The 13793-nt window shown below is 54.8% G+C and overlaps 1 protein-coding gene across 1 annotated transcript in view; it reads left to right on the top strand.

The window, feature by feature from the left end:
* TAS1R2 (taste 1 receptor member 2) overlaps positions 1-12734 on the top strand; it is a 16534-nt gene extending 3800 nt beyond the window's left edge. The window contains exons 3-6 of the mRNA XM_040987704.1: positions 343-1098; positions 4566-4775; positions 9440-9563; positions 11806-12734. Of these exons, the coding sequence (XP_040843638.1) occupies positions 343-1098; positions 4566-4775; positions 9440-9563; positions 11806-12734 (2019 nt within the window). The remainder of the gene's footprint in view (positions 1-342; positions 1099-4565; positions 4776-9439; positions 9564-11805) is intronic.
* Positions 12735-13793: the final 1059 nt, after the last annotated feature.

The raw sequence follows: 13793 nt of genomic DNA, 5'->3' as shown, positions 1-13793 counted from the left end.
AGAAAGGAAATGCCCACGTGTGAGGGCCAGGAGGCCGAGGGGGACAGTGTGCTTGGTGGTGATGGTGGAGAGGATGAGCCTGCTGTGCTCACAGACGTGCTCAGTCTGTTGCCGCATGACGGGAACGTTGTGTGCCACCTAGCCCAGGGTGTGGCACATGGCAGGTCGCCTCGAGCGTCCACCACACTGATACGACATGCCCAGCCTGGCGTCTGGCATGCAGTGGCTTCCTGTCACCATGTTGGGGGCACAGTCTCTGTGCTCCCCAAACATTACCAGGAAGATGATGGCGGGCACAGTGCCCGTGGGCCCCTCGCTAATGCCAGGCCTTCCCGTTGGCAGATCACCTACAGTGCCATCAGTGACCAGCTGCGCGACAAGGTGCGTTTCCCGGCCATGCTGCGCACTGTGCCCAGCGCCAACCACCACGTGGAGGCCATGGTGCAGCTTATGATTTACTTCCGCTGGAATTGGATTGCCGTGCTGATAAGCGCGGATGACTACGGCCGCGACAACAGCCAGGTGCTCAGTAACCGCCTGGCCCGCAGCGAGATCTGCATCGCCTTCCAGGAGGTGCTGCCCACGCCTGAGCCCAACCAGCCCCCGACGCCCGAGGAGCGCGAGCGCCTGGGCATCATCCTGCAGAAGCTACGGCAGAGCTCAGCTCGCGTGGTCGTCATCTTCTCCCCCGAACTGTCCTTGCATAACTTCTTCCGCGAGGTGCGGATCTGGAACTTCAGCGACATCGTGTGGATCGCCTCCGAGTCCTGGGCTATCGACCCCAACCTGCACAAGGAGATGAACTCCAGTGGCACCTTCCTGGGCCTCACCATCCAGTCCGTGTCCATCCCGGGCTTCAGCAGCTTCCGCGTGCGGCGCAGCCAGAACCAGCCGCCTCCACTCAACAGGACCACCTGCAACCAAGACTGTGACAATTGCCTCAACACCACGGTCGCATACAACACTGTCCTCACGCAGTCGGGAGAGCGCGTGGTCTTCAGTGTGTACGCCGCCGTCTACGCCGTGGCCCACGCCCTGCACAGCTTTCTCCGCTGCAACCAGAATGGCTGTAAAAAGGATGTAGTTTATCCGTGGCAGGTGAGGGCCCCACGGAGCCAGCAGGTGCAGGCTCTGCAATTGCCATGGAGACGGTAGCCCTGCCTCCATTCCCCACAGGAGCTGTGGTTCTGAACATCCGGGTGGAGTGGTCCTGGGGGCATCCCCTACCTAGCACACAGAGCCAGAAGTCCTTCCTGGTGCTGACACAAAGTTCCCTTTGAAATAAATCTAGGAAAGTCCCTCCTGGGAAAAAGTCCCATGGCGCTCCTTGTGGGGGATGGGCCTGTGTTCTCGCCTGGGCTAGCTTGAGGCTGCGGACTTCTCCGAGTTCTGTGTTATATGGAGTCAGGTCTGGGGTTTACACCTGTATCTTCCTAAGAACACACACATACATACATATGCCCACATGCACACACCTACGTGCATCCCACGAGGGCTCCAGCAGTGCAGGCTTGTGTGGGAACACAAGGGAACATGTGCGCTTTAGGCTCTGCCACTCGTGTCTGTTCCAGGAGCTCCATGACTTTCTCGTAGTTTGGGATGCTTAGTTTGTCTTCCTGCCCTGCTTCTCAACCACTTCCCCCGAGTCAGCCAGCTCTCCCTTCTTCTAGACTCTTCCCCATTCCCCCACTGCGTGTGCATGACCTGCCAGAGGTGTTTCCAAAGCCCTGGAAACGTTGCTCTCCTTCTCTTTGAATTGTGCAGTGTTACCCTGTAACCCCAGCACCCAGAAACTAAGGTCTTATCGTGAAGAATGCCCAGTCTCCATTTAAAAGGAATGCCTGTGCTGGCGGGTAAAATACTCCCTGTTACGCTGCAGGTCCTGCCACATGGGTAGACCACATAATTACCACAGGTGCTTGACTGTTTCCAAGTGCCCACCACTCCATGGTCGTCCTATGCAGCTGGAAATCTAGATGGGGTACTGAGCTCAGTGAGCACAGACTCAGTGCTAAGTGGCCATGACCTTGAGCCTGGCCTACTCTGCCATGGTTCTGCCAGCCGTGATTGTCAGGAACTGTGATGGACAGTCAAGATGTATTTTACTTTTTTATTGGAAAGGCAGATTTACAGAGAGAAGGATCTTCTATCCACTGGTTCACTCCCCAAGTGGGCACAGTAGCTGGAGCTGAGACAGTCTGAAGCCAGGAGCCAGGAGCTTCTTCTAGGCCTCCCAAATAGGTTCCCAAGTCCCTGGGCCATCCTCTACTGCTTTCCCAGGCTACAAGTAGGGAGCCAGATGGGAAGTAGAACCTCCAGGGTAAGAACTGGCTCCCATATGGGATTCTGGTAGGTACAAGATGAGGATTTAGCCACTAGGCCCCATAATGGACAGTTGAGACCAAAGGGCACACGTCCCAGCCATTGGGATGTCCCAGTTTCCTAAGCTGACACTGCACATCAGTGTGGCCGTCACCCAGTCAGAGCGTGGCCATGTGGTGCAGGGTGGCAGCTCCGAGAGGCAGGGCAGAGGGCCTGAGGAGGGCTCTGGGGTGCTGGCTGGGCACGTGTGCCACTTCCCATGCTATGGAGTCAGGTTGGGGGAGCCTGAGGAGATCCAGGTGGACCGAGTGGCAGGCTCATGACCAACCAGAGCAAGATGCCTGGAAGGCTGCTCGATGTCCTCTCGGAACCCTGTACCCACCCTTTCACAGTGCAGGCAGCTGGACCCTCAGAGCTGGGGCTGCGGCTGGGTCCACCTGCACGCCACCACCTGCCCACCACTGCTCCATTCTCTCCACCTGTCAGCAGGACACCTGCAGGCACGTGGTGACACACTGGGCAGAGCTTTGAAACAACACAGTCCAGAATTGTGACTGTTGGGTTTTCAAACATATATTTATTCGTAAGAGAGAGAGCAGGAGCTCTTCCATCCACTGGCTCATTCCCCAAACGCTAGAGCCAGGGCATGGCCAGCCCCAAGCCAGGAGCCCAGAACTCAGTCTGGCTCTTTCATGTGAATGGCAAGCCCAGAGCTCAATCATGTGGGTGGCAGGGAGCCATCACTTGCTGCCCACCCAGGGTACGTGTTGGCAGGAAGCTGGACAAGAAACAGAGTAATTCTGACTTGGACCCAGACACATGCGTGTCCCAAGCTGTGGCTTGCCTGCTGTGCCACTTCACCTGTCCCCAGAACAAGGATTGAATCCCAGCCCATCCATCACTCGCCGTGCAAGTCTGGGCGAGCTGTGTGTTTGCCTCTGAGCGTCAGTCTGCTCATTCGCCATGCAGAAAGGGACAGTCTGCACCTGCGAGGGACTGAGCAGAGAAGCCAAAGGGATGTGTCTGTCCTGGTGACCCTCCTCCCCTCCCACTCCTTCTTCCTCCTGCTTCACTCTGATACCAGGAAACAGCGTCAGGCTGTAGAGGTGGGCTTGGGTGAGGAGCCAGCACCCCATCAGGGTGGGGCTCCGTGAAGGAGAAGAAACGGGCTCAGATGCAATGGGTGAGTACCCAGAGGCCCAGGCCCCCGCCGCTTGGGTGAATTACAAGGATGGTGCTTTCCAACCTCAGGGTGTCCCTGGTGTCCCTCGAATCCCAGGCTGCTCAGCCCTGCTTGCAAAACTCCTGCAGGGATGTGACATGGACACTCAGAGTCTCACCCCCAAGGGGTGTCCATCCGGGGACCGACCTCCTGGTCAGAGCACCTTTGTCCCTTCGTCCCTTCATCCCTTCAGCCAGGAACACTGCCTGGCAGCCTGGCTGAATTCCAGAGAACCGATGCCTCCAGGAGCAGAGAGGGGACAGGCTAGGGCCCAAGTCCCAGGTAAGGTGAACTCTGAGTCCCTGAGGTATAGCTTGGTGGACTCTCACATGTATGGAGGGGGAAAAAAATCTAGGAGCCAGAATTATGTGTTATCTGAGCTGGAAGCCTCTTTGAAGTTAGCCCAGAGAGGTTCAGCAATTTGCTCAAAGTCACACAACAAATTGAGAACAGAGCTGGGACAGAAATCCAGGCTGTAGGATGGACGCCCGTTTGGAAGCACGTTCGAGCTCATCCCAGCTTCTGTACACTGAGAGAGACGGGAGAGGGCTGCAGGGTAAGCCTGGACAAGACCTGACCCCAAGGCGCAGGGAAGCTAGAGGGATCCAGAGATCAGGGGCGATCCCAGCAGGTCTTGGCAGGTGAGCCAGGCCGTGGAGTGTGAACAGGAGTGACGTCAGCCTCTCGGCAGGAGGCGGGTACTCACTGAGCTGGGCTGGAACAGGGTGGGCTCAGGCATTGCTCCCGAGCCCAGGACACAGGGCCAATACTGCCCTCACTTTCCGGGAGGGGAAGCAGATTCAGAGAGCTGTGGCAGGTCTGAGGCCTCAGAACAAGGGCAGAGAGGAGACCCAGACTCAGGGGCATCTGACTCCAGAAGCTGAGCGCTCAGCGGTCGCTGCCTCCCAGGCTGAATCTGAATCTGTATTGCCACATCCCACAGCAGTGGAAGTCAAGGCTAGTGGGATGGCCCGGCCTCTGATGCCAGCTCCTCTCCTGTGCCTTTCCTGCCCCCTCCCAGCTACTCAAGAAGCTCTGGAACGTCAACTTCACCCTCCAGGGACAGCAGATCTTCTTCGATCCGCAAGGGGATGTGCCCATGCGTCTGGACATCGTCCACTGGCAGTGGGGCACGAGCCAGAACCCGTTCCTGACCGTCGCCTCCTATTACCCCATGCAGCGGCAGCTGAGGGTCATCCGCAACGTCTCCTGGAACACCCCGGGCAACATGGTCAGCCGGGGGCTCACGGTGGGGTGGCAAGGGCCCTTGTTCTCCATGAGGGCGGCTGGGGGATTCAGGCTCAGTGGCTGGGTGGATTGCCATTTGCGCTTTTATAATCTCAGGTCCCGTCCTTCCTTCTGGGTCAGTGCTAGGTCCAAGGTGGAGCGATGCTGCCGATCTGTCCGTTTCATAGGTTAGGACCCCAAGGACACAGAGAAGTTGTAGAACCTGTTAGGGCCACACAGCTCGAGTGTAGTTTTTCACCTTGATTTAGCCAACTCGTGTCCTGGGACTGGTGGCTGTGCCTTCCGCTAGGTCGGACACCTGTCAGTCTCCAGGGCCTGGCCCTGTCCTCTTGAGATAACGGGGCACCAGGGATCCCCGTGGTGCAGAGAGATGGGGAGCAGCCCAATGGGGTGGGAGCGGGCATCCCTGGGTTCCAGAAGCTTCTCAGAGAGCCTCTGCCTCTGAGAATATCCAGCACTCACTCCCCTCCGCCGAGTGCATGGTGCTGTGACAGAGACAAGGAGCGGGACCTTGACCCACGGATGACAGCGCATCACAGGATGCTGACAGCTGGATGCTCCCCTCTGAGCACTGCCTGCACTGCATGTCCTACTGTTGTGAAAGGCAGATTGGCAGAGAGAGGAGAGACACACACACAGAGATCTTCCATCCACTGGTTCACTCCCCAAATACCCTCAGTGGCTGGAGCTTCCTCCTGTCTCCTCTGGGTGCAGGGGTGCAAGCCCTTGAGCCATCCTCCGCTGCTTTCCAGGCTCAATAGCAGACAGCTGGATCAGAAGTGGAGCTGCTGGGAATTGAACTAACTCCCATGTGGGATGCTGGCACTGGAAGCAGAGGCTTAACTACTCTGCCATGTCGCTGGCCCCAGAAGCTGCTGTTTTTTTTTTTTTTTTTTTAAATAAGGGACAGAGCTGAGTTGTGGTTTCACATCTCTCTGTGCCCTTCACTGTACTCTTTTTTTTTTTTTAATTGGAAAGTCAGAAATACAGAGAGGAATAGAGACAGAGACAAAAGATCTTTTATCTGCTGATTCATTCCCCAAGTGGCCACAACGGCCAGGACTGAGCCAATCCAAAGCCAGGAGCCAGGAGCTTCTTCCAGATCTCCCACATGGGTGCAGGGTCCCAAGGCTTTGGGCCATCTTCGATTGCTTTCCCAGGCTACAACCAGGGAGCTGGATGGGAGTTGGGGATGCCAGGATTAGAACTGTTGGCCGTAAGGGATCCTGGCACATGCAAGGCAAGAACTTTAGCTGCTAGGCTACTGTGCCAGGCCCTAAAAAAGAAAACTTAAGAAAAAGAGCATGTGATATGACATTACCCATCTTGACTTTTTCAGTATGCAGCTTAGGAGTCCTGGGTATACTGATGCTGTGCTTCACCAGCTTTCCAGAACTTTCTTACCTAGTCTGTTGACCCACTGGGGCACTGCTCAAATAGTTGCAATGACCAGGGCTGGACCGGGCCCAAACCAGGAGCACAGACCTCCATCTGGGTCTCCCACATGGAGAGCAGGGGTCCAACGCTCCAGCCATCTGCTGCTGCTTTCCCGGGCGGGTTTGAGAGTTGAATGTATTGATGCTGCACTACAAAGCTTCCCAGAACTTTCTCATCTTGTCAAACTCCAGTGCGGGGAATGGCCCCTGGGCCTTGGAAGACTTGAGAAATCAAGTCTTGGCCCTGTCAACACAATCACAAGTGGGATTCAAAATTCAATAAACCCACCACAAGCTCATTTGTAAGCAGAGAATTTTGCATGCTTGGTGAATGTTGTTATAAACACCCACATGGCACTGGGGACAAAAAAGATTCCCCAGCTTTGCTGTAAGCCCAGTTACCATCCAGCTCTCCCTTTACCCCATTCTGCAGCCTCATTCTGTTTTCTGCTTTGAATACGTTCGATGCCTCGTGTATGTGGGCGAACAGTATCCGTCCTTCTGAGCAGGCGTGTTGTGTTTCAGCTTTCATTCGTCCCGCACTGGCTTCCGATTTTGCTTGTGAAGGCATTGAGCCATTCGTGAGGAGCGTGTTGCTCTGTGTCCATGGATCTGGGACTTCCCAGACCGCCTCCTGTGGCTGATTTCTGACGTGCCTAAATCATAACTGGAGGACACCGGTCCTCTTTGTTCTCTTCTTAAAGATTTATTTATTTATTTATTTGAAAGGCAGATTGGGAGCGGGGCGGGGGGTAAAGAAATCTTCCATCTGCTGGTTCATCCCCCAAATGGCACTAATGCTAAGGCTGATGAGGCTGAAGTCAGGCCTCCAGCCAGGTCTTCCATGTGGGTGCAGGGGGGCCCAAACATCTGAGCCGTCATTGGCTGCCTTTCCTGGCACATTAGCAGGACGCTAGACTGGAAGTGCAGCAGCTGAAATTTTAAGGTATGCCAGCATTAGAATGGGCGGTTTAACTAGCTGTGCCACAGCACTGGCCCCTAAACCCGGCTTTATGGCCTAACGCAGTGTGTACATGAGAGCCTCCCATGGGCCTTTGAGAAGGCTACGGTGAGCTAGTGTGACCAGCAGGTGTCTGTCAGCTTTGTCGCTTTGTTGTGTGGTTCAAATCTCCATCCTTGCCCATGCTTTACTGCAGGTGGATACTGACGTTTCCACTTACCGTCAAATCCTCTGCTAACGCATCCATTCCTTCCTTCAGTTCTGGTTTGGGTTTTGGGGTTCTCCTGATGGGGTGTGGGATTTTGATGGACTGATTCTTTGTAACGTGTCTTTCCTTCCTTCTGGTCAACATTTGTCTTCTTTGGAGTTTTCATCTCTGTCTTCATCGTTTCAACATGAGTATGGCATGCGCAGGTGTGATGTGGGGTTTGTTCTAAGTGGGTGTTTTCTGAGCTTCCTCCATCTGTGGTTTGGCTACTGCCATTGATTTTGGAAGACTGTCAGCCTTTATTATTTTAAATTTCTTTACTTTTCTGCCTCCTTTTCTCCTCCTCCTTCTTTTTCTTTCTCCTATACCTTTCTTTATGCATACCTTTCATAATTGTGCCATAATTCTTGGAGATTCTGTCCTTCCTTTGCTGTCCATGTTTCTTCCCTTCACTTCTTGGTGTGGGAAACTTCCATGGACATGCTTACCAGTTCGTCGATTCTTCCTTCAGCCAGGTCAGGTCTACTGACGACCCATCAAAGACAGGCATTCCTTGTTTCTACTAACGTGTTGGTGGTTCTGTTGTCCCTGGTGGGTCAGCATTTAGAATTTCCACAACTCGTACTTTCTTAGATGTTCTCCACTTTTAGAATTGTAGACCTTAGGGAATCAGTTCTTATAAACTCTGTCTGATGGTTCCAAGAAGTATGCCACATCTGAGTTTGATGCTTGTTCTGTGTCTCCAGGCTGTGCTTTTGGCTGTTGGCGTGCTGTTGTTGAAAGCCAGACAGGATCTGCTTGGGCAAAACGGGTGGATAATGCCAGTGGAACTGGAGTGTGAGGGCTTCTGCTTCTCTGGGAAGGAGTTAGACTCTACATCCTGGTTTCTGTAGATGTGACGTCAGCAGCTGGAAGTTCTGATGTTCTTTTTGGTTTCGCGCAATCTTAGCCAAAAGGCCGAGAAGCAATCGTCTTTTTGGGTTTTTACAGTCATCTTTGGGCTCTTCTGGGTTCTAGTAAAACATCGTCAGCTGGACTTGGCCCTGAACTTGCAGGATCCACTGCACTTGGACCCACAGCTCTCGGTGATTGGCAATGCCACCTGTCCATTGTGCAGACCCCAAAGGTGACAGTTGTCCTTGATGGCATTCTCTCTCAACCAACCCAACAGGAAACCCCGCCCGGTCGGCCTCCAGAATCAACCCCGAATCTGACGTCTTCTGGCCTCCTCCACTGCCCTCGTTTTAGATGGGACCGACGGTTTCACATTCCACTCACAGTGCAGGTCGAAGTCAGAGGTGCTATGGAGATTTATAAAGGATGGCATTAAGAGACAGCTATTTTTGTTGCAAAAATCGTGTGGAAAGCCAAGCCTCCATTTTCCATAAAATGCCTTTTCCAGGCATGTTATATAGACATCTCCTGGTGTGACCCAACCATGGAGGTGGACGGCCATGCTGTGTATAGAATTCACTCACTCCTTTAGTACCCAATGCTGGGAGGCTTGTGTATTTTTCTAGGCTCTGGAAATACAGCAGTAGAGACAATAGGCATGGCTACTGCCTACTTGCTCTTATACACTCAGAAAACTCCAGAAAAGCCTTGCGGACCAGGAGTCTGGGTTGTGAGTGGCAGAGAAGGACATAAGCACAGAGCATCATGCTGTGGCTTTCTGGAAACACTCGGTGTTGACCAAGAGGCTTGGGCAAGATTGGAGCCCAAACGATCTCTCTCCTGGGGTCTCAGTGCTTCCCGGGCGTGCTGTCCTCCTCCCAAGAAGTGGGCCACCAGCAATGCCCGGGCTCACACCCTGTCCCCTTGCAACTTCACCAGAACTCTCTGTGGTTCGGTGCTTCAATCAGAAGGTGGCTTAGTCTTGGGTTGGCAGAGCTAAGAGCATCACTCTGATGGTGATTCCACATTCCTTTCCCTCCAGGGAGGGGCCAGGCAACCGTGCCCTGAGCATCCCACAAGGTGGGTGGAGTAGGGAGTCACAGGGCATGGGACGGGCGGTTCAGGATGTTTTGCATGCCTTCCTCCAGATCCCCTTGTCCATGTGCTCCAAGAGCTGCCGGCCCGGGCAGAAGAAGAAGGCCGTGGGCATGCACCCCTGCTGCTTCGAATGCATCGACTGCCTCCCCGGCACCTTCCACAACCAGACTGCAGGTATAGCTCCCGTGTCAGCACACCTGTCTGCACCTGCCCACACCTGCCTGCATGTGCCTGCACCTGCCCACACATGCCTGCATGTGCCTGCACCTGCCCACATGTGCCCATACATGCCCACACCTGCCCACATGTGCCCATACATGCCCACACCTGCCCACATGTGCCCATACATGCCCACACCTGCCTGCATGTGCCTACACCTGCCCACACCTGCTTGCATGTGCCCACACCTGCTCACATGTGCCCATACATGCCCACACCTGCCCACATGTGCCCATACATGCCCACACCTGCCTGCATGTGCCCGCACCTGCCCACACCTGCCTGCACATGCCTGTATGTGTTCACACCTGCCCACACCTGCCCGCGCCTGCCCGTACCCACCTGCCCGCACTTGCCTACACCTGCCTGCATGTGCCCACACATGCCCAAACCTGCCAACACATGCCCGCACCTGTCTGTACCCACCTGCCCACACCTGCCTGCATGTGCCCACACCTGCCAACACGTGCCCGCACCTGTCCATACCCACCTGCCCACACAGCCTCTGGGGTGCTTCCTTTGGCCAGGGTCTTTGGGGTGTCTGTTGGGAAGTTTAAGTGTCTGAAGGCCAGGGACTATGTCTGTCTTAGAGCTCAGGCCAGAGACACCCACTGGATGATGAATGGATGAATGAGTGAGTGAATGAATGGCTCTTCCCATTGAAGGATACCTTCTGGCAGGCAGGATCTGATTTAGGAGGAGAGTTGAAAAGTTCATGGGAAATGGACTTGAAAGGATAGGATGGTAAGCCACAGCTTATAACACCGGCATTCTGGGGCATCAGTTCAAGTCCTGGCTGCTCCACTTCCAACCCAGCTTCCTGATAATGTGCTGGGAAAGCAGCAGAAGATGGCCCAAGTGCTTGGGCCCCTGCGACCACATGGGAGTCCAGGATAGAGTTCCTGGTTCTGGCTGCCCGGCTTCAGCTGCTCTGTTCTGGTCATGGCGGTCGTTTGAGCCAGTGGATTCTGTATGTCCCCTGACCCCCATCACTCTGCCTTTCAAGTGAATGAATCTTTCATAAATGGAATGATTGCACTACACAACCTTTCTGATGTCTCTGCATTGTTCATTCGTCACATTCTCCATAAACCTTTGAGAGACCCATTTGTATGTGTAGATTTTGAAAACAGATTTTTAAATATTTGTTTATTTGAAAAGCAGAGTTACAGAGAGAGAATTGAGACACAGAGATATTCCAACTACTGGTCCACTCCCCAAATGGCTACAATGACCAGGATTGGACCAGACTGCAGCCAGGACCCTGGAACTCCACCTGGATCTCTCACGTGTGTATAGAAGACCACACACCTGGGCCATCCTCTGCTGCTCTCCCAGGAGCATCAGCAGGAAGCTGGATGGGAAGTGGAGGAGCCGGGACTAGAACTGGCACCCATATGGGATTCCAGCTTCACAGGGGCAGCTTAATTCACTGCACCTCAACACTGGCCCCAAGGATTTCAAAATGTTTGTACTTGTCTTCCAATTCTGCTTGCCACAAACTTGGGAAGTCGGCTTGTGAGTCTCCGGTGTCCTGCGGGCCCGGCAGCATCCGCTTACAGCAGCTGCTCAGCAGAGGCTGTGTGTGAATGTCCCTCACCAGCAGGGTGGGGACAGTGGTATCTCTGTCCCCCATTAGTGCTCAGCACGGGGAAAACTGGGACCCCAAATGAATCCTCTTTCATGGCGTCCCCGAGGCTTCCATCTCCCGGGCCTGGAACAGCATAGGACACACAGTGGGTGCTGGACAAAAGCTTGCCAAGTGGCTCCCTCTGCCTCCCCCCTGGCAGCACCAAGGTTTCTCTGTTCTTCCTTGCCCCCTTCCTCAGGAATCCATCCCAGTGGATGGTGCACAAAAAGAAAAACAAAACAAAACAATTGCAGAATGAGTTCTTTGAAGGTTTCCTCTACCAGAAGGGAAACAGGTCTTGGAAGAGAGGAATTTCCATTGGTAGGAGGGTTGGGATCACATCCTGCCTCTGTGACTTACTGCTTTGTGAGTTGGGGGCAAATGATTTACCCTTTGCCGGCCTCTGTCTCCACATCTGGGAAATGGGTTTCTGGGCAATGCATGGTGTAAGAGACTCAGTGAGTGTCAGCCATGACCATTGGAGTGGCCAGCCCAACACAAGGCTCTGGGGATGTGGGTGCTTGGGCAGCGGACCTGGCTGATGGCAGCTGCTGTGGGTGTTTGCAGAGGAGTTTGACTGCCAGCCCTGCCCGGTCCACACGTGGTCCCACCAGAACGACACCTCTTGCTTCTTGCGACGGCTCATCTTCCTGGAGTGGCACGAGGCTCCCACCATCTGCGTGGTCCTGCTGGCCGCCCTGGGATTCCTCAGCACGCTGGCCATCCTGGTAGTGTTCTGGAGGCACTTCCAGACGCCCATGGTGCGCTCGGCGGGGGGCCCCATGTGCTTCTTGATGCTGGCACTGCTGCTGCTGGCCTTCGCCATGGTGCCCGTGTACGTGGGGCCGCCCACGGGCTTCACATGCCTCTGCCGCCAGGCCCTCTTCACCCTCTGTTTCACCGTCTGCACCGCCTGCATCACCGTGCGCTCCTTCCAAATTGTGTGCATCTTCAAAGTGGCGCGCCACCTGCCGCGCGCCTACCGCTACTGGGTCCGCTACCACGGCCCCTACGTCTTCGTGGTGCTCCCCACGGTCCTCAAGCTGATCATCGTGCTGGCCAACGCAGTGGCCACCACCACCAACCCCACCTACCGCTCAGACCCGGAGGACCCCACCGTCCTCATCCTGTCCTGCCATCCCAATTACCGCATGGCACTGCTGTGCAATGCCAGCCTGGACCTGCTGCTCTCCCTGGCGGGCTTCACCTTTGCCTTCATGGGCAAGGAGCTGCCCACCAACTACAACGAAGCCAAGTTCATCACCCTCAGCATGACTTTCTCCTTCACCTCCACCGTCTCCCTCTGCACCTTCATGTCCGTCTACGAAGGGGTGCTGGTCACCATCATGGACGTCTTGGTCACTGTCCTCAACCTGCTGGCCATCAGCCTGGGCTACTTCGGCCCCAAGTGCTACCTGATTCTCTTCTTTCCCGAACGCAACACGCCCAGCTACTTCAACAGCGTCATCCAGGGCTACACCATGCGCAAGGACTAGAGCCGTGGGCAGACGGGGAGGGGGTCTTGGCAGAGGAGGGCTTGGAGTGCTAGCCAGCCACTGCTGATGCCTCCTCCACTCCTGGTATCTCTCTCCGAGTCTTTGCACCCCGGTAATTTTTGTCCACATAGCAGTGGATATGTGAAATACACATCGTTCCATTCCTATGAGCTATTGGGTGCTGTCATTGCTTCTAGAAAAAAAAAATGACCCCAAACGACTCTTGGTCTCTTGCAGACCCTTGGTCTCCAACAGCACTCTGCAATGTCAGCTTACAGCGCCATCCAGTGGCCATAGTGGACATCTGCGGGTGCTGGCTCATGGCCTTCACTCATTCAGGTTCAAGGCTTGGGGAAGCTGTTAGTGGCTGGGGCAGTTGAAGGTGTGAGCTCCAGAGCAGCCCTGGCGTCATAGCCTCCCTGCCTTGTGCATATGCGTCTCATTTTTTGATTCCCAAACAGCTCGGACCCAGGCTTTTGTGTTCTGTTTCGGTGATGGTTGGGCGTCATGGGTGCTTAGTGAATTAGTGGGTGCTTGTGAATAAACCCCATCTGGGTAAAATGAGTACATGTGTTTTCTTCAGCAGGCCCCCGAGAAAGAGCATGTGGGATGAGAGAGAGAGAGCGAGAGAGAGAGAGAGAGAGAGGGACGAGCTCGGCTAAGTCTCAGGATCGCCACTTCTAAGTCTGTTACATACAGCCAGGCTTTAAAATGGGAACAGTAGCAGCTTCGCAGGGCCCTTCAAGGGTCAGAGAGGATGTGTGGAGAGTGGATACGCCCAAGCCACTGGAAACCCACTCGTGCCTGGAACCACAGTGCACCACGGAACTGGCCTCTACAAGAGGCAAACTCCTGCTCCCTGTCTTCTCCAGCTATTCCACAAACTCCAGGCGTGGTGTGGGCGGCACTCAGACCTCATTCTCCCTTCGGGTCCCATGGGGTCTCCACACAGCAGGTGAGGGATGCACAGACCCCGCCCCTGAGCCCCACGGAAGCGCCAGCTCAGCTCCAAGGGGCTCTGACGCTTGGCGTGCAGGGCTGTCATCAGACACCGGGGAC

This window comes from Ochotona curzoniae, unplaced genomic scaffold (genome assembly GCF_017591425.1).
Source record: "Ochotona curzoniae isolate NIBS_2020 unplaced genomic scaffold, NIBS_Ocur_1.0 contig_4792, whole genome shotgun sequence".
Classification (NCBI taxonomy): Eukaryota; Metazoa; Chordata; class Mammalia; order Lagomorpha; family Ochotonidae; genus Ochotona; species Ochotona curzoniae.
The sequence above is the reverse complement of the archived record's forward strand: the minus strand, read 5'-3'. Positions and strand labels throughout refer to the sequence as shown.